The sequence below is a fragment of the Nerophis ophidion genome, linkage group LG06 (genome assembly GCF_033978795.1).
Source record: "Nerophis ophidion isolate RoL-2023_Sa linkage group LG06, RoL_Noph_v1.0, whole genome shotgun sequence".
Lineage (NCBI taxonomy): Eukaryota > Metazoa > Chordata > Actinopteri > Syngnathiformes > Syngnathidae > Nerophis > Nerophis ophidion.
The window spans coordinates 67097664-67119351 of record NC_084616.1 but is presented as its reverse complement, the minus strand read 5'-3'; the positions used below and the strand labels follow the sequence as shown (position 1 = coordinate 67119351).

The 21688-nt window shown below is 40.6% G+C and overlaps 1 protein-coding gene across 4 annotated transcripts in view; it reads right to left on the bottom strand.

Moving 5' to 3' along the window:
• Positions 1-21688, bottom strand: part of nid2a (nidogen 2a (osteonidogen)) — a 161392-nt gene that overhangs the window by 63937 nt on the left and 75767 nt on the right. For all 4 annotated transcript variants that reach the window (XM_061904667.1, XM_061904670.1, XM_061904669.1 and 1 more), the window contains exon 15: positions 6130-6276. In XM_061904667.1, the coding sequence (XP_061760651.1) occupies positions 6130-6276 (147 nt within the window). The remainder of the gene's footprint in view (positions 1-6129; positions 6277-21688) is intronic.

The window sequence follows — 21688 nt, the reverse complement described above, 5'->3', positions numbered from 1 at the left end:
TATGAAACCTGTTTGCGGGCCACATCCGGCCCGCAGGCCGTACGTTTGACACCCCTGCTTTAGATGGTGAAAAGAAGTCAAGAAAAGCAGATTTATGATTAATATTCACTATAATTTTGTCATGGTGTCCTCATGTTATCTCTTATTTTTAAGCAAGCGCTTTTGGCGCAGGAAGGCAGTGTCTTCCAAAGTGAAAGAAAACAAGCACTAAAACACGACTGCGCCGTCCTATTATTGGAAAATAGCTCAATGAAAGCATGAACAGATGTTTGGTTTGCAAGGGGGAAAGGTGAGCCAATCGTGCTATCATGTGGCCAACTGACACAAAGAGGCACATCACTGCTTTGAAAGATCAACATAGGACTTGTGTCTGGTTGTATTCATCCTTCTCGAGGTGAGGTATTTTTTGTACTGTACGCATTATTTGTTGTGTAGATAGTTCGGCTTTGAAGTTAAATAATTCCATCCATTCATTTTTTACCGCTTATTCCCTTCGGGGTCGCGGGGGGTCCTGGAGCCTATTTCAGCTACAATCGGGCGGAATGCGTTGTACACCCTGGACAAGTCGCCACCTCATCGCAGGGCCAACACAGATAGACAGACAACATTCACACTCACATTCACACACTAGAGACCATTTAGTGTTGCCAATCAACCTATTCCCAGGTGCATGTCTTTGGAGATGGGAGGAAGCCGGAGTACCCGGATGTAACCCACGTATTCACTGGGAGAACATGCAAACTCCACACAGAAAGATCCCGAGCCCGGGATTGAACCCAGGACTATTCAGGAACTTCGTATTGTGAGGCAGATGCACTAACCCCTCTTCCACTCTGCTGCTCTTTGTTCATGCACATAATAAATATTAATCAGGTGTTTGGATGTACACATTCAAGAGAGTTAGATATATGCATATTTGCCAACCTTGAGACCTCCGATTTCAGGATGTGGGGTGTGGGGGGTGTAGGGGCTCGGTCAGGGGTGGGGCGGAGGCGTGGTTAAGAGGGGAGGAGTATAATTCACCAACTTGAGTATTTCAGTAATAAAAACACAGTTGTTCTACTAACTGTACTGTGCTTGCTGGTTACTAAAAAAAAAAAAAAAACACTTACCTTTCACTATTTGAGTAACCTTTGTTCTGCCATTTATGTACTGGCGGGAGTCACTTGCCGTCAGGTGCGCAACACACCGTAAATCGTTGGCCAATCAAAAAGCAACCCCATTACGCTATAGCTATCATTCACCAGGAGATGGCAACAGACAACATAGAATCACTTTATTACAGACGGCGTAGCCATGGCGGTAACTTCCTCGTTCATCTGCTTTGTCTCCTTGTGTGTGCAGTTTTTTATTAAAATCCGTAGATGTTGTAATATGATTGGGCAGGCGGCCGTGAAAACAGGCTGTCGCCACTCATGTCCGCATGGAGCTGGAGGGGGCGTGGCCTCCAGCTACGGCTGAATTTTAGGAGATTTTCGGGAGAAAATTTCTTCCGGGAGAGGCGCTGCATTTCGGGAGTCTCCCGGAAAATCAGGGAGGGTTGACAAGTATGCATATATGATAATGAAGTACTGTTTACGTGTTAAAGAACCCTTTAAAAAGTTGATATTAACCCCAAACGATATCTAAATGATTAGGAATAACATTTGGATATTGATACATTACATCTTTGGATCTGCGAGGTTTATTTTAGTAATGTATGCACAGACAGATGAGATGTGTCAATATTAAAATGTTAATTTGAATACCTTTTGGTAAACACAGGGATTTAATGAATACATTCGAACACTTTAATAATATTTATCATGTGCATGAACAAATAAATGCTAATGTTGTCTGTAACTTTTAAACAAGAAAAAAGTTGTAGCACATCAACATCGGATGGACAACAGTCTTTTACAAATAATTCTCCAGAAATGGCCAACTCTTTTGTTTTTTGGAAACGAAAGGCTTAAACGATTTCAAACACATATCCTTACGATAACCACAAATATAAGTGTTTTGCCTTACATGTAGTGATTAGTTGTGGAAAGACAAAGCCCCAGAATTGCAACTTTAACAAGCATGCACGCCATACTTGAAAACCCTCTCGGATTTTCCGGGAGACTCCCGAAATTCAGCGCCTCTCCCGAAAACCTCCCGGGACAAATTTTCTACCGAAATTCAGGCGGAGCTGGAGGCCACGCCCCCTTCAATTGCATGCAGACCTGACTCAATGTTGTGACCCTCTTAAACAGGACAATACTGCCATCTACTGTACATAGAATAGAATGTAAATATATTATACATTTAAGTGCAGTCAAGGAACATGCATTAGGGAGTCTGTTCTGAAGCCCACAGTAAAGAGACGTAACTTCATCACGTCGCCTGGTTCTTGACTCCAACCCAATATATTACACCGTCGACGAGCAAAATGAAGAAATATGCTTGCAAGTTCCAAAACAAATGAAAAAAAGAATTTCAGTTTATGCAGGAGAGTTCAAAGGGGAAGAGTATGTTGCCTGGAAATCTTGTAGAACAGACTTCTCCATTGAACACGGTGGTCGTACAGATATACTCAGTCATGAACGGTCAGCGAAGCACAAAGCGTCCGCAGTGCAGCATCGTTCACAACCCAGTATTATGGGCCACCTCGCAAAACGGAGACCCGTTGGTGTATCTTATGCTGAGACAAAGATGGCTATGCTGATAGCTGGAAGCAACATTCCGTTCTCATTTGCAGATCTCTACAACAAATCCGTGAAGGATGTTCCCGGATTCGGAGATCGCTCGCCAGTACGCAAATGGCAGAACAAAGGTTACTCAAATAGTGAAAGGTAAGTGTTGTTGTTGTTTTTTTCAGTAACCAGCAGGCACAGTACAGTTAGTAGAACAACTGTGTTTTTATTACTATGTATTTGATGGGTGCCGTGGGAAATTCAACAATTTATTTTATTTATATATATAATAAAATAAATATATATAGCTAGAATTCACTGAAAGTCAAGTATTTCATACATATATATATATTTCTATATAATAGTTTATATATGTAAGAAATACTCGAGTTGGTGAATTATACGCCACCCCTCTTAACCACGCCCCCAACCACGCCTCCGCCCTACCCCCGACCACGCCACCGCCCCACCCTCCGAAATCGGAGGTGTCAAGGTTGGCAAGTATGATGTACGCTCCCTTGGCGAGAGTCAATATTTTGTAACCCCCCAGAAAAATGTAATGCCCCCCTTTAAATATTTTTTTGCAGCCGGTTCTGCAAATCAGTAGTAGGTGATCAAAACCTCCTGAACTCATGGAGCTACCAAAAAAAAAAAAAACACACATGCGAAACACACATTGCTACTGTACCACAGCGACTAAACAAATATTTAAATAAATACATTCACAAATGCAAATTAAGAGAACTTCCTGAAAACACATTTATATTATGGAGAGTAGCCACATGGTCATAGAGTCAGGTTGTCAGAAATAGCCATTTCAGGAGCACGGTATCTCAATTATTCACAAAATTATATAATTTGTGGGTGTAATCCAAGAATATCGCCCCCAAAAGGCAAGGCTTACTGTAATCGGTTTATTAGGTGCGATATAAAAACAAAGGCATAGACAAACCCAATAAAAACAATTTAAAGGGTTAAGGTAATTACTGTTCCTTTTAAGGCATGTACATTACTTGTTTGCAAGTACAGTAAACCTGGAACGTATAGTCTGCCTCCCTAGTACTGTAAAAGACTTTGTGATTATGCAGCCAGGGAGAGACACTGGGGCCCAGGCATGGGAACTGTAGCAGTGCCTGAGGCTTTTCTTATGCCGTCAGACATGCTGCTCCTCTAATGACAGACCACAAACAAGCTTCAAGCGATGGAAGTTAAGTACGTCATTAAACATGAGAAGGAGGTTGAGTGGGAGAGACGGGCAGGAGGTATGACTCCTTCCATCCCAACACAGTCCTTGGACAGATGTTTAAAGCACCGACATTGTGCATCGAGCCCTTGTGTGAGACGGACACTATTCCGTCGAGACCTCTTCAAACAAAAGAGAGAAGTAGGTTACCGTATTTTTCGGGCTATAAGTCGCAGTTTTTTTCATAGTTTGGCCAGGAGTGGGACTTATACTCAGGAGCGACTTATGTGTGAAATTGTTAACACATTACCGTAAAATATCAAATAATATTATTTAGCTCATTCACGTAAGAGCCCCCACGTATAACATTATAAGATTTAATGGGATTTAGCAAATAGGAGTGACAGATTGTTTGGTAAACGTATAGCATGTTTTTCAAACCCTGTTTCCATATGGGTTGGAAAATTGCGTTAGATGTAAATATAAACGGAATACAATGATTTGCAAATCATTTTCAACCCATATTCAGTTGAATATGCTACAAAGACAACATATTTAATGTTCAAACTGATAAACATTTTTTTTTTTGCACATAATCATTAACTTTAGGATTTGATGCCAGCAACACGTGAAAAAGAAGTTGGGAAAGGTGGCAATAAATACTGAGAAAGGTGAGGAATGCTCATCAAACACTCATTTGGAACATCCCACAGGTGTGCAGACTAATTGGGAACAGGTGGGTGCCATGATTGGGTATAAAAGCAGCTTCCATGAAATGCTCAGTAATTCACAAACAAGGATGGGGTGAGGGTCACCACTTTGTAAGCAAATCGTCAAACAGTTTTAGAACAACATTTCTCAACAAGCTATTGCAAGGAATTTAGGGATTTTACCATCTACGGTCCGTAAAATCATCCAAAAGTTCAGAGAATCTGGAGAAATCACTGCATGTAACGGATGATATTACAGACTTTTGATCTCTCAGGCTGTACTGCAACAAAAAACTACATCAGTGTGTAAAGGATATCACCACATGGACTCAGGAACACTTCATAAAACCACTGTCAGTAACTACAGTTGGTTGCTACATTTGTAAGTGCAAGTTAAATCTCTGCTATGCAAAGCCAAACCCATTTATCAACAATATCCTGAAACGGCGCTGGCTTGGCTGGGCCCGAGCTCATCTAATATGGACTGATGCAAAGTGGAAAGGTGTTCTGTGGTCTGACGAATCCACATTTCAAATTACATTTGGAAACAGAGGACGTGGTGTCCTCCAGAACAAAGAGGAAAATAACCATTAGGCGCAAAGTTCAAAAGCCAGCATCTGTGATGGTATGGGGGTGTATTAGTGCCCAAGGTATGGGTAACTTAAACAACTGTAAAGACACAATTAATGCTGAAATGTTCATACAGGTTTTGGAGCAACATATGTTGTCATCCAACCAACGTTTTCATGGACGCCCCTGCTTATTTCAGCAAGATAAGTGTTACAACAGCGTGGCTTCATAAAAAAAGAGTGCGGGTACTTTCCTGGCCCGCCTGCAGTCCATACCTGTCTCCCATCGAAAATGTGTGGCGCATTATGAAGCATAAAATACGACAGCAGACACCTCGGACTGTTGAACGACTGAAGCTCTACATAAAACAAGAATGGGAAAGAATTCCACTTTCAAATCTTCAACAATTAGTTTCCTCAGTTCCCAAACGTTTATTGAGTGTTGTTAAAAGAAAAGGTGATGTAACTCAGTGGTGAACATGTCCTTTCCCAACTACTTTGGCACATGTTGCAGCCACGAAATTCTAAGTTAATTGTTATTTGACAAAAAAAAAAAGTTTATGAGTTTGAACATCAAATATCTTGTCTTTGTAGTGCATTCAATTGAATATGGGTTGAAAAGGATTTGCAGATCATTGTATTCCGTTTATATTTACATTCAACCCAATTTCCCAACTCATATGGAAACGGGGTTTGTATATGTTATAGTTATTTGAATGACTCTTACCATAATATGTTAGGTTAACATACCAGGCAGCTTCTCAGTTGGTTATTTATGCATCATATAACGTACACTTATTCAGCCTGTTTTTCACTATTCTTTATTTATTTTAAATTGCCTTTCAAATGTCTATTCTTGGTGTTGGGTTTTATCAAATAACATTTCCACAAAAAATGCGACTTATACTCCAGTGCGACTTATATGTTTTTTTTCCTTCTTCATTATGCATTTTCGGCAGGTGTGACTTATAGTCCGGACCGATTTATATTTGGAAAAATACGGTACGTACCGTAGCAGTTGTGTCCGTCCCCTTTGTAACCAGTTGCACATCGGCACTGGAAAGCTTGGCCCTCCAGTGGAATGCACTGTGCCGTGGTGTCACAGTCGTGGCTTCCATCATAGCAGGGGTGATGCACCTCTGGGCCCGTCTGCCCCGCTGAAACAAAATAATCAATGTTATCTCAACATAGTCACCATTTACAGCATGAGCAATGTTTTCAGAGTAGTGAATGGCCGTGATAAAACAACGCAAGGATAAAAGACTGGGGTGTCCAACGTGCGGCCGGAGGGCACATTTAAAAAGTAAATTAAACAAAGAAAACTACAAAGAAACACTAGCAAAACTTTGTGGAAAATAAGGAAAAAGGCAAGAAAAAGTTTATGTTAGTTAGTTAGTTATATTTATATAGCGCTTTTTCTCTCGTGACTCAAAGTGCTTTACATAGTGAAACCCAATATCTAAGTTACATTTAAACCAGTGTGTGTGGCACTGGGAGCAGGTGGGTAAAGTGTCTTGCCCAAGGACACAACGGCAGTGACTAGGATGGCGGAAGCGGGGATCGAACCTGGACCCCTCAATTTGCTGGCACGGCTACTCTACCAACCGAGCTATACTGTCCCTGTGTTGATATGCAATGTTGATAAGAAAACTAATATAATCGGTCATGCTGGACCAGACCTGGGCAAATTAAGGCCCGGGGGCTGCACGCGGCCCGTTAAGCTTTTCAATCTGGCCCAAATATTTTTTTTCGATCTTTAAGATGGAAACTGTTGCTTCCATTATGATGTCCAGTGATATTTTCAAAAGACCGTAAGTCTTGAACTCCATCCATCCATCCATTTCCTACCGCTTATTCCCTTTCGGGGTCGCGGGGGGCGCTGGCGCCTATCTCAGCTACAATCGGGCGGAAGGCAGGGTACACCCTGGACAAGTCGCCACCTCATCGCAGGGCTAAGTCTTGAACTATACAAAGTATTTCAAAGATTGGAATCTGTGCTTTTGCATGATGTACTAGTTAATATGGTATTCTAAGTCACAGCAGCTCAGACGAGGCACCAAGCAGTGTGGGTAGGGAGCGTTTCCAAAGAGTGTTTCCAGAGCAGCCAGCCTGAAATGCGGGTGTCAGGGACAGACGTGGAAGGAGATTTTTACAACATGCCCCTAAAGCTGACCAACACGCCGGATTGTAGTCAGCTGGAGGCGTGTCTTAATGAAATTAAACAATGGATGTCCGCTAACTTTTTGCAACTCAACGCCAAAAAAACGGAAATGTTGATTATCGGTCCTGCTAGACAACGACCTCTATTTAATGATACAACTCTAACATTTGACAACCAAACAATTAAACAAGGCGACACGGTAAAGAATGTGAGTGTTATCTTTGACCCAACTCTCTCCTTTGAGTCACACATTAAAAGCGTGACTAAAACAGCCTTCTTTCATCTCCGTAATATCGCTAAAATTCGCTCCATTCTGTCCACTAAAGACGCAGAGATCATTATCCATGCGTTTGTTACGTCTCGTCTCGATTACTGTAACGTATTATTTTCGGGTCTCCCCATGTCTAGCATTAAAAGATTACAGTTGGTACAAAATGCGGCTGCTAGACTTTTGACAAGAACAAGAAAGTTTGATCACATTACGCCTGTACTGGCTCACCTGCACTGGCTTCCTGTGCACTTACGATGTGACTTTAAGGTTTTACTACTTACGTATAAAATACAACACGGTGTAGCTCCATCCTATCTTGCCGATTGTATTGTACCATATGTCCCGGCAAGAAATCTGTGTTCAAAGGACTCCGGCTTATTAGTGATTCCCAAAGCCCAAAAAAAGTCTGCGGGCTATAGAGCGTTTTCATTTCGGGCTCCAGTACTCTGGAAACCCCTCCCGGTAAAAGTTCGAGATGCCACCTCAGTAGAAGCATTTAAGTCACACCTTAAAACTCATTTGTATACTCTAGCCTTTAAATAGACTCCCTTTTTCGACCAGTTGATCTGCCGTTTCTTTTCTTTTTCTCCTATGTCCCACTCTCCCTTGTGGAGGTGGTCCGGTCCGATCCGGTGGCCATGTACTGCTCGCCTGTGTATCGGCTGGGGACATCTCTGCGCTGCTGATCCGCCTCCGCTTGGGATGTTTTCCTGCTGGCTCCGCTGTGAACGGGACTCTCGCTGCTGTGTTGGATCCATTATGGATTGAACTTTCACAGTATCATGTTAGACCCGCTCGACATCCATTGCTTTCCTCCTCTCCAAGGTTCTCATAGTCATCATTGTCACCGACGTCCCACTGGGTGTTAGTTTTCCTTGCCCTTATGTGGGCCTACCGAGGATGTCGTAGTGGTTTGTGCAGCCCTTTGAGACACTAGTGATTTAGGGCTATATAAGTAAACATTGATTGATTGATTGAAAGTGTCAGGTTTGTACCTGACAGTTTGGTTTATGTCTTAGTTTTTCCTCTGCATTTGTCTTTGTTTCCTGTCTTTAGTTCCTATCAGCACTCTTAATTTGGTTCTGTTTCCTCTTTGTCTCCCTGAGTGCTGTGTCCCCTCAGCTGTGGCTGATTGGCACCTGGCCGCACCTGGTGTCAATCAGCCAGACATTATTTAGACCTGCTTTCTCCTCCAGTCAGTGCTGGATTATTGTTGTTACCTCTTGTCGCTAATACCTGTCGATGTTGTGCTCCTACTTGTCGCTGCCGTGGATTGCTTTCCTGTTTGCTGGTTCCTGTTCCCTGTTTCCAGTTTGTCAGTTTCTGGTTCCTGGTTTGTGTTCTTTTCCTTATTTTTAAAGATTAAATAATGTTTTCCCGCACAATGCCGGCCGCCTTCTCTGCAGATTGGGGTTCGTCACCAACCCAACCTGACATAAAGCTTAGTGATATATCAGATGTATCACATTTTTACCCTTTGTATTCATATTTTGCTGTGTTTGTTGCATTTTGGTTGCGTTTTGCTTGATTGTAAAATATGTCGATCGAGATGGGTTGTGACGTTCATATGTTGTCAATATTCAGTGTTTTATCGTTCATTGCTAATATTGTAAATCCCACATTCTTTATTTTCATGGAGTAAAAAAATGTAATTTCCATTATGCTTTTTACGGCGGTCTGTCATAACGTTTTTAGCATTCAATCAGACATTATTGTGAGGTTTTGTATTGGTGTTCCTAAGAATCAGATATACCGGCCCCCAGACACATTTTGTTCTCTAAATTTGGCACCCCGAGTCAAAATTATTGCTCAGGCCTGTGCTAGACCAACTCATCAAGTAGTGTTTTCTATAATTCATTTATACGGCTGGCCAAAAATACATTTGGCACAACATAATTTGGTGCTTCCACTTTGCTCTCGCCTCTAAATACATTAATAACAGGACTGTCTCTAAATGTTGCTTGTCATTACAACTCTGGCATCGTAATCAAAGTTGCCAGCTTAGCAACATTGTTGCTATATTTAGCAATATTCAGAGCGTTCTACATTGTACACTATATTTAAAAAAACAACAACTGACTAGCGACGAACCCAGCAACTTTTTCTGATCTTACTGGACACGTTCTAAAACTCCTACATGAAAGTATGCATTACTATTCTCAACAAGCACTCACAGTCTGTCGAGTTTGTGACATTAAACAAACCCACGAAAAGAAGCCACAGAAAAAAGTTAATTTACAGTAGGGCAAAAAAGTATTCAGTCAGCCACCAATTGTGCACGTTCTCCCACTTAAAATGATGACAGAGGTCTGTAATTTTCATCATAGGTACACTTCAACTGTGAGAGACAGAATGTGAAAAAAAAATCCAGTAATTCACATTGTAGGAATTTTAAAGAATGTATTTGTAAATTATGGTGGAAAATAAGAATTTGGTCAACCATTCAAAGCTCTCACTGATGGAAGGAGGTTTGGGCTCAAAATCTCACGATACATGTCCCCATTCATTCTTTCCTTAACACGGATCAATCGTCCTGTCCCCTTAGCAGAAAAACAGCCCCAGAGCATGATGTTTCCACCCCCGTGCTTCACAGTAGGTATGGTGTTCTTGGGATGCAACTCAGTATTCTTCTTTCTCCAAACACGACGAGTTGAGTTTATACCAAAATGGATACACGGGTGATACAGCAGAGGATTGGGAGAATGTCATGTGGTCAGATGAAACCAAAGTAGAACTTTTTGGTATAAACTCAACTCGTCGTGTTTGGAGGAAGAAGAATACTGAGTTGCATCCCAAGAACACCACACCTACTGTGAAGCATGGGGTTGGAAACATCATGCACATTCTGTCTCTCACAGTGGAAGTGTAGCTATGATGAAAATTAAAGACCTCTGTCATCATTTTTGAGGTGGCGACTTGTCCAGGGTGTACTCCGCCTTCCGCCCGATTGTAGCTGAGATAGGCGCCAGCGCCCCCCCGCGACCCCAAAAGGGAATAAGCGGTAGAAAATGGATGATGGATGGATGGATGGTCATCATTTTAAGTGGGAGAACTTGCACAATCAGTGGCTGACTAAATACTTTTTTGCCCCACTGTATTCATATATATATATATATATATATATATATATATATATATATATATATATATATATATATATATATATATATATATGTATATATATATATATATATGTGTATATATATATATATATTTTTTTTTTTTTAACTGTTCATGTGTCATGATCAGCCTTAGCCCAAGTAGGACCCCAACGCAAAGAAGAAAGAACAAAAATAATAACAAAAAACTAAGGATGCACACAATAGGTGTGGAGAGGAACAAGTAAACATTACACAGGAGCGCTGGGGCAAAGCCACAGGAACAAGAACGTGAGTGGAGCCAAAGCAGAAGAGATGAACACAACTGGAAGGGTGAAGTATCAGGAATCAGCTGCCGCTGATTGAATTAACTGGAGTGCTTAAGTAGTCAGGTATGTAATAGGTATCAGGTGTACTCGAAGGTGGCTCTGCCCTGTAAAACCAGGCACTGCAATAAATAAATGGCCAGGAAGGTCATGACATTATGAACTTTAATGTCTTTGTGCCCAAAAAAATTACATGCACATGTGTAATGGCCAATTATGCTGATAATGATAAAAATGGAGTTAAACAAGAAAAAAAAAATCTTTGGATTGGATTGGTAAAATAAAATTAAATAAAAAAGTTTGAAGACTTTAACACTATGTTGATAAAATGATATGTCGCCGCTGACAAATATCAATAATTTATCAGCATATTGATGGTTTCAGCCTTTTTCTGAAAAAATAAAAATTCTAAATGTAATCCCATTTACGTTACTTCTTACGGGAAAATTTGCTTTAGTTTTTGTCGAACCTCTTGAAACAGACTAGTGACAAACATGGAGGCACCAGTGTAACAATAATGTAAAGCAGGGGTCACCAACGCGGTGCCCGCGGGCACCAGGTAGCCCGTAAGGACCAGATGAGTCGCCCGCTGGCCTGTTCTAAAAATAGCTCAAATAGCAGCACTTACCAGTGAGCTGCCTCTATTTTTAAAATTGTATTTATTTACCAGCAAGCTGGTCTCGCTTTGCTCGACATTTTTTATTCTAAAAGAGACAAAACTCAAATATAATTTGAAAATCCAAGAAAATATTTCAAAGACTTGGTCTTCACTTGTTTAAATAAATTCATTTATTTTTTTACTTTGCTTCTTCTAACTTTCAGAAAGACAATTTTAGAGAAAAAATACAACCTTAAAATTTATTTTTGGGATTTTTTAACACATATACCTTTTTACCTTTTAAATTCCTTCCTCTTCTTTCCTGACAATTTAAATCAATGTTCAAGTAAATTAATTTTTTTATTGTAAAGAATAATAAATACATTTTAATTTAATTCTTCATTTTAGCTTCTGTTTTTTCGACGAAGAATATTTGTGAAATATTTCTTCAAACTTATTATGATTAAAATAAAATAAAAATATTCTGTCAAATCTAGAAAATCTGTAGAATCAAATTTAAATCTTATTACAAAGTCTTTTGAATTTTAAAAAAAATGTTTGTTCTGGAAAATCTAGAAGAAATGATGATTTGTCTTTGTTAGAAATATAGCTTGGTCCAATTTGTTATATATTCTAACAAAGTGCAGATTGGATTTTAACCTATTTAAAACATGTCATCAAAAATATATATTGGTTGTGAGAAATCATTAAGATGATCAGTGTTTCCACAAAGATAAATATCATTAATTATTAATAATAACAGAGTTAAAGGTAAATTGAGCAAATTGGCTATTTCTGGCAATTTATTTAAGTGTGTATCAAACTGGTAGCCCTTCGCATTAATCAGTACCCAAGAAGTAGCTCTTGATTTCAAAAAGGTTGGTGACCCCTGCTGTAAAGTATAATAGAAATGTAATAATAATTAAAAAAATGTGTACGCTTTTAAACATATTTATGGGAAAGAGTCCAGCACTGAAAACTTGCCAACTGTTGCAGACAAATGAGACGGAGCTCATGACAACAATAAAATAGCATTAATTAATGGTGTTAGTGATGATTACAACGTCAAGGCTAAGCAAACACGTCTCAACAAATCCCACAACATGGCTCCCTTTTTCGGAAATGACGTCCTGCGGGTTCCCGATATTCAACAACATATGGACAAAGTTAGACAAACAAAGACATGACACACAAGCACACAGTGTGTGATGAGTGAGCGGATGTGTGTGTGTGTGTGTGTGTGTGTGTGTGTGGTTTCCTTACACCAGGGGTCAGCAACCTTTTTGAAACCAAGAGCTACTTCTTGGGTACTGATTAATGCGAAGGGCTACCAGTTTGATACACACTTAAATAAATTGCCAGAAATAGCCAATTTGCTCAATTTACCTTTAACTCTATGTTATTATTAATAATTAATGATATTTATCTTTGTGGAAACACAGATCATCTTAATGATTTCTCACAATAAATATATATAGAAACAGATAAATATTTTTATGAATATATTTCGACTCTTTAAAATTCAAAATTCAACCGAAAAAAAGAAGAAAAAAAGTAGCTAATTCAAATCTTTTTGAAAAAATTAAAAAAATAATTTAGGAACATCATTAGTAAATTTTCCTGAGTAAGATTAATTTTAGAATTTTGATGACATGTTTTAAATAGGTTAAAATCAAATCTACACTTTGTTAGAATATATAACAAATTGGACCAAGCTATATTTCTAACAAAGACAAATATATTTTTTAAATTTTAATCATAATAAGTTTGAAGAAATACTTCACAAATATTTTTCGTCAAAAAAACAAAAGCTAAAATGAAGACTTAAATTCAAATTGATTTATTATTCTTTATAATAAAAAATAAATTTACTTGAACATTGATTTAAATTGTCAGGAAAGAAGAGGAAGGAATTTAAAAGGTAAAAAGGTATATGTGTTTAAAAATCCTAAAATCATTTTTAGGGTTGGTTTTTTTTCTCTCTAAAATGTTCTTTCTGAAAGTTACAAGTAGCAAAGTAAAAAAAATAAATCAATTTATTCAAACAAGTGAAGACCAATTGTTTAAAATATTTTTCTGGATTTTCAAATTCTATTTGAGTCTTGTCTCTTTTAGAATTAAAAATGTCGAGCAAAGCGAGACCAGCTTGCTTGTATCCATCATCCATCCATCTTCTTCCGCTTATCCGAGGTCGGGTTGCGGGGGCAACAGCCTAAGCAGGGAAACACAGACTTCCCTCTCCCCAGCCACTTCGTCTAGCTCTTCCCGGGGGATCCCGAGGCGTTCCCAGGCCAGCCGGGAGACATAGTCTTCCCAACGTGTCCTGGGTCTTCCCCGTGGCCTCCTACCGGTGGGACGTGCCCTAAACACCTCCCTAGGGAGGCGTTCGGGTGGCATCCTGACCAGATGCCCGAACCACCTCATCTGGCTCCTCTCGATGTGGAGGAGCAGCGACTTGACTTTGAGTTCCTCCCGGATGAAAGAGCTTCTCACCCTATCTCTAAGGGAGAGCCCCGCCACATGACCATAGGTGAGGATGGGAACGTAGATCGACCGGTAAATTCAGAGCTTTGCCTTCCGGCTCAGCTCCTTCTTCACCACAACAGATCGGTACAACGTCCGCATTACTGAAGACGCCGCACCGATCCGCCTGTCGATCTCACGATCCACTCTTCCCCCACTCGTGAACAAGACTCCTAGGTACTTGAACTCCTCCACTTGGGGCAGGGTCTCCTCCCCAACCCGGAGATGGCACTCCACCCTTTTCCGGGAGAGAACTATGGACTCGGATTTGGAGGTGCTGATTCTCATTCCGGCCGCTTCACACTCGGCTGCGAACCGATCCAGTGAGAGCTGAAGATTCCGGCCAGATGAAGCCAAAAGGACCACATCGTCTGCAAAAAGCAGAGACCTAATCCCGCGGCCACCAAAGCTTGCTAGTAAATAAATACAATTTAAAAAATAGAGGCAGCTCACTGGTAAGTGCTGCTATTTGAGCTGTTTTTAGAACAGGCCAGCGGGCGACTCATCTGGTCCTTACGGGCGACCTGGTGGCATTGGTGACCCCTGCCTTACACTATGACTTCACTTTGAGCACGCATTCTTCCGTGTAAATATTCCACAACTCAGTAACTTGAAAGTTAAAAGAGTAAAAAAGAAAACATTCCCCATTTTGTAATACTTCATTATCGGGCTTACACGGTAACATGTCACAAACCTGCACAACAGAAAAACTCTAAAATAATCCACAAAGCTGCAATAGCAAGTGAAACAGAAGGAGAAAGAATTGGACAGAATGTACACATACTGTACATTCTGTAGATGCAGACATCAAGTTCAGATTGCTTTCCTCTCCTGAGGCAAGATCCTGGTGCTCACTTCTAATCAAGCCTTTGCCGTGCACCTGGCAAAGATTTGTGGATTATCTTTTACATTCAGACACCATTTTCTCATGCGCTGTGCATCGTCAGAGTTAGGAGACTTTTTTTTTTCTTTGTTAGAATCTTCCCACCTGTTGCTTTTCACAACATTCCATAAGAGCATGGAGTCAGGGCTGACCAAGTAGGCTACCACAGATGTACTTTGAATTGAACAAAGAACAGCCGTATCTCAACTTAAGGAGGCTTTGGAGATCGGGGATGTCTCTTGACTGACTCTATGACTGTAAATAATGTAAAAACAAGTGTATAAAGAAGTCATTCTGTTCCAATACCTTTGTTCATAATACTGTCACTACCTAACTGCCAAAGAACTGTAGACACCTTCATATGTGTAGCTTCCTATACTGTACATACTGCATATACTGTTATACATACCCCGTTTCCATATGAGTTGGGAAATTGTGTTAGATGTAAATATAAACGGAATACAATGATTTGCAAATCCTTTTCGACCTATATTCAGTTAAAAATGCTACAAAGACAACATATTTGATGTTAAAACTGATAAACATTTTTTCAAGGAATGCTCATCAAGCACCTATTTGGAACATCCCACAGGTGTGCAGGCTAATTGGGAACAGGTGGGTGCCATGATTGGGTATAAAAGCAGCTTCCATGAAATGCTAAGTCATTCACAAACAAGGATGGGGCGAGGGTCACCAATTTGTAATCAAATTGTCAAACAGTTTTAGAACAACATTTCTCAACGAGCTATTGCAAGGAATTTAGGGATTTTACCATTTACGGTCCGTAAAATCATCAAAAGGTTCAGAGAATCTGGAGAAATCACTGCACGAAAGTGATGATATTATGGACCTTTGACCCCTCAGGCGGTACTGCATCAAAAACCGACATAAGGATATCACGACATGGGCTCAGGAACACTTCATAAAACCACTGTCAGTAACTACAGTTAGTCGCTACATCTGTATGTGCAAGTTAAAACTCTAATATGCAAAGCGAAAGCCATTTATCAACAACACCCAGAAACGTCGCCGGCTTCGCTGGGCCCGAGCTCATCTAAGATGGACTGATGCAAAGTGGAAAAGTGTTCTGTGGTCTGATGAGTCGACATTTCAAATTATATTTGGAAACTGTGGACGTGGTGTCCTCCGGAACAAATAGGAAAATAACCATCCGGATTGTTATAGGCGCAAAGTTCAAAAGCCAGCATCTGTGATGGTATGGGGTCGCATTAGTTCATACAGGTTTTGGAGCAACATATGTTGTCATCCAAGCAACGGTATCATGGACGCCCCTGCTTATTTCAGCAAAACAATGCCAAGCCACGTGTTACAACAGCGTGGCTTCGTAGTAAAAGAGTGCGGGTACTTTCCTGGCCCGTTTGCTGTCCAGACCTGTCTCCCATCGAAAATGTGTGGCGCAGTATGAAGCATAAAATACGACAACAAGACCCCGGACTGTTGAACAACTTAAACAGTACATCAAGCAAGAATGGTAAAGAATTCCACTTTCAAAGCTTCAACAATTAGTTTCCTCAGTTCCCAAATGTTTATTGAGTGTTGTTAAAAGAAAAGGTGATGTAACACAGTGGTGAACATGCCCTTTCCCAACTACTTTGTCACGTGTTGCAGCCATGAAATCCTAAGTTAATTATTATTTGCAAAAAATATTAAGTTTATGAGTTTGAACATCAAATATCTTGTCGTTGTAGCATATTCAACTGAATATGGGTTGAAAATGATTTGCAAATCATTGTATTCTGTTTATATTTACATCTAACACAATTTCCCAACTCATATGGAAACAGGGTTTGTACTAATTGATCTATTTGTTTTTGTCTCAGGTGGTGAATGTTTTAAAAATGCAAAAAATTAGCGTCCATCCAAATTATGGTTCTTTGGCATTCCCGTCCTCTGAGTCAGTCCAGTGATTCTCATGACATCACAGTGCAACTATTTTGCTTGGCAAACCTCCTCTTCCTTTAAATCTGTCATCTGTCATTGGATGGAATATAACTTCCCAGACACTGTGAGACCCGTTCATCCACGCGCGCACACACGCATGCACACACACACACTCACACACAGAAAGGCATGCACACACACGTTCACGTACACACACACACACACGCGCGCACACACAGCACTTAACCCATGTTTACAAAACCCCTGATCCCCGAAAGCTGTTCCAGCTGTGCTCTTGGCGTGTGTGTATGTGTGTGTGTGTGTGTGTGTGTGTGTGTGTAAGTGTGTGTGCGTGTGTATGCGTGTGTGTGTGTGTGTTCGCAGAGTTGCACGTGTGCGTCTCGTATAACATTTATAATCAATGTGTTGACATACAGATGAAATAAATTTGGCCTGGTCTTCCAAATGAAAAGGTAAAAGGCCCTCCCATTCAAAAAAAAAACTAAATATAAAAAACATATTTTGGATTAAATTGGAACAGTAACAGTTTGAAGAATGTAAAGTCAAGTAAAGTGTATCATTGGCTGAAGTGCAGCTTGTACTCCACTAAAGAACAGCAGCAAGCTGCTTATATTTTATCCACTTGTCTTTGTTTACCTATTTCACCAAAAAGGCTGAGTGAGACTGTTCCCAAACAAGAGATTTCGACTTTGAAAGATGGTTTTCAAGCTCAGAATTCTCCTTGGCACTATCGCTAGCAATAAACTGGACTTTCCTGCAGGGGCGTGGGAATAGGGTGGGACAAATGGGGACGTGTCCCCCTCAATATTGGAGAGAGAAGTGTTTGTTTCACTCAAAAAATATACCACTTACAGTGGGGCAAAAAATTCCCACTTAAAATGATGACAGAAGTCTGTAATTTTCATCATAGGTACACTTCAACTGTGAGAGACAGAATGTGAAAAAAAAAATCCAGGATTTCACATTGTAGCAATTTTAAATAATTTATTTGTAAATTATGGTGGAAAATAAGTATTTGGTCAGCCATAAGTTTCCACCCCCATGCTTCACAGTAGGTGTGGTGTTCTTGGGATGCAACTCAGTATTCCTTTTCCTCCAAACATGATGAGTTGAGTTTATAACAAAATGGATACATGGATGATACAGCAAAGGATTGGGAGAATGTTGTGTGGTCAGATTGAAACCAAAATAGAACTTTTTGGTATAAACTCAACTCGTCGTGTTTGGAGGAAGAAGAATACTGAGTTGCATCCCAAGAACACCACACCTACTGTGGAGCATGGGGGTGGAAACATCATGCTTTGTGGCTATTTTTCTGCTAATGGGACAGGACGATTGATCCGTGTTAAGTCCGTCATTTTCATCATAGGTACACTTCAACTGTGAGAGACAGAATGTGAAAAAAAAAATTCCAGGACCTCACATTGTAGCAATTTTTATAATTTATTTGTAAATCATGGTGGAAAATAAGTATTTGGTCAACCATTCAAAGCTCTCACTGATGGAAGGAGGTTTTGGCTCAAAATCTCACGATACATGGCCCCATTCATTCTTTCCTTAACACGGATCAATCGTCCTGTCCCCTTAGCAGGAAAACAGCCCCAAAGCATGATGTTTCCACCCCCATGCTTCACAGTAGGTATGGTGTTCTTGGGATGCAACTTAGAGTATTCTTCTTCCTCCAAACACGACAAGTTGAGTTTATACCAATAAGTTCTATTTTGGTTTCATCTGACCACATGACATTCTCCCAATCCTCTGCTGTATCATCCATGTATCCATTATGGTATAAACTCAACTCGTTCTCATGGACGCCCCTGCTTATTTCAACAAAACAAGGCCAAGCCAAGTGTTACAACAGCGTGGCTTCATAGTAAAAGAGTGCGGAAACTAGACTGGCCTGCATGAAGTCCTGACCTCTTTCCCATTGAAAATGTGTGGTGCAAAAATGAAGCCTAAAATACCACAACGGAGACCACGGACTGTTGATCAACTTAAGCTCAACAGCAAGCAAGAATGGGAAAGAATTCCACCTGAAAAACTTCAAACATTGGTCTCCTCAGTTCCCAAACGTTTACTGAGGGTTGTTAAAAGGAAAGGCCATGTAACACAGTGGTAAAAATACCCCTTTTGCAATGTGTTGCTGCCATTCAATTATATGTTAATGATAGGCAAGAAATCGATGGATTAATTACTGCTTGCAAATACATTGTTTTGGCTTCTCAGAGACACTTCTTCCTAATAGCACTGTAATTTGTAGATGTTTTTTTTTGTATTAATAATTAATAAACACATCCACACACACAACTACAACTGTAGTGTAAGTACCATTAAAATAGATTCCAAATAAATCAGAGGTTACTTACCAGTTACTCAGTACTTAAGTATTTTTTCAGTAAATATTTACCCTCACTCAAATAATTATTTGGATGACTACTTTTTACTTTTACTAGAGTAATATTACCCTAAAGCAGGGGTAGGGAACCTATGGCTCTCCAGCCAGATGTGGCTCTTTTGAAGAATGCATCTGGCTCTCAGATAAATCTTAGCTGACATAGCTTAACACGATAAGTAATGAATAATTTAGCTGGTAACCACAGTTTTGATTGGTTTTATTGATTGATTGAAACTTTTATAAATAGATTGCAGAGTACAGTGCATATTCCGTAAAATTACCACTAAATAATAACACCCGAATAAGTTTTCAACTGGTTTAAGTCGGGGTCCACGTAAATCAATTCATGGTCTGTGTTAAGGTGTTAAAAACAACTTAGAAAATATAAAATATTCTCATGCATTTTTTTTAATCCAGCCATCCATCCATCCATTTTTCTACCGCTTATTCCCTTTCGGGGTCGCGGTGGGCGCTGGCGCCTATCTCAGCTACAATCGGGCGGAAGGCGGGGTACACCCTGGACAAGTCGCCACCTCATCGCAGGGCCAACACAGATAGACGGACAACATTCACACTCACATTCACACACTAGGGCCAATTTAGTGTTGCCAATCAACCTATCCCCAGGTGTATGTCTTTGGAAGTGGGAGGAAGCCGGAGTACCCGGAGGGAACCCACGCATTCACGGGGAGAACATGCAAACTCCACACAGAAAGATCCCGAGCCTGGATTTGAACCCAGGACTGCAGGACCTTCGTATTGTGAGGCAGATGCACTAACCCCTCTGCCATCCATTTTTCCAACCCACCAGTTCAGAAGTATTTGTCAAAGTTAGTTTGTGACAAACCCCAAGATGCAGAGATGGAGGCAGGCATGGAGTGAGAAAACATGATTTAATAAAAGGCCCTGCGATGAGGTGGCGACTTGTCCAGGGTGTACCCTGCCTTCTGCCCGATTGTAGCTGAGATAGGCGCCAGCGCTCCCCGCGACCCCGAAAGGGAATAAGCGGTAGAAAATGGATGGATGGATGGATTTAATAAAAAAAAAAAAACTGAAGCAAGGACAAACCAAAGGGGTACAACTAAAAGCGCGCACGAGGCTGAAACAAACACAGAGAGCTAGCATGGGAACTAGAAAATAAACTGAGCTTAGCATGGAAGCTAGCAAAAACAAAAAAGGCCTAGCGTGGAAGGTAGCAGGTATCGCGCAGGAAACAGAAGTCGTACATGTAATATGAAAACAAACTTGAAAGCAGGGAACAAAAGGCAGTAAGCTACAAACCGCAATCAAATATAGCTTACCGCAACGCTGCATTGACAAGACATGATACGACACGACAGGTAGCAACAACAAGAGCGACATCGCCATGACAATAATCCACCACTGACTGGAAGACAAAGCAGGTAGAAATAGGAATGGGCTGATTCACACCAGGTGTGGCCAGGTGCCAATCAGCCGCAGCTGAGGGGAAACAAAGCACTCAGGGAGACAAACAGGAAGCTGAACCAAAATAAGACTGCTGACAGGAACTAAGGACAGGAAATACTAAACACACAGGAGGAAAAACTTAAACACAAACAGTCAGTGGCAAGCCTGACAGTGTCTTATTTATTATTGGTTAGCTTCAAAATAACAATGTTATTAAAAAGAATAAGACACTCCATCCATCCATCCATCCATTTTCTACCGCTTATTCCCTTTCGGGGTCGCGGGGGGCGCTGGCGCCTATCTCAGCTACAATCGGGCGGAAGGCAGGGTCCACCCTGGACAAGTCGCCACCTCATCGCAGGGCCAACACAGATAGACAGACAACATTCACACTCACATTCACACACTAGGGCCAATTTAGTGTTGCCAATCAACCTATCCCCAGGTGCATGTCTTTGGAAGTGGGAGGAAGCCGGAGTACCCGGAGGGAACCCACGCATTCACGGGGAGAACATGCAAACTCCACACAGAAAGATCCCCAGCCTGGATTTGAACCCAGGACTGCAGGACCTTCGTATTGTGAGGCAGACGCACTAACCCCTCTGCCACCGTGAAGCCAATACTCATTATACTAAATGTTGGTCTTACTTAAAAATGCAAACAATTACTTTTATATATTATATGACTCTCACAGAAATACTTTTTAAATTTTTGGGCTTTAATGGCTCTCTCAGCCAAAACGGTTCCCGACCCCTGCTCTAAAGTAATGGCACTCTTACTTGTGTACAACTTTGGGCTACTATGCTCAGCTATTCAGTCTGTACCAAACTAAAGGTTCCATATCAAACAATGGGATTACAACTACAAACCCTGTTTCATTATGAGTTGGGAAATTGTGTTAGATGTAGATATAAACGGAATACAATGATTTGCAAATCCTTTTCAACTCATATTCAGTTGAAT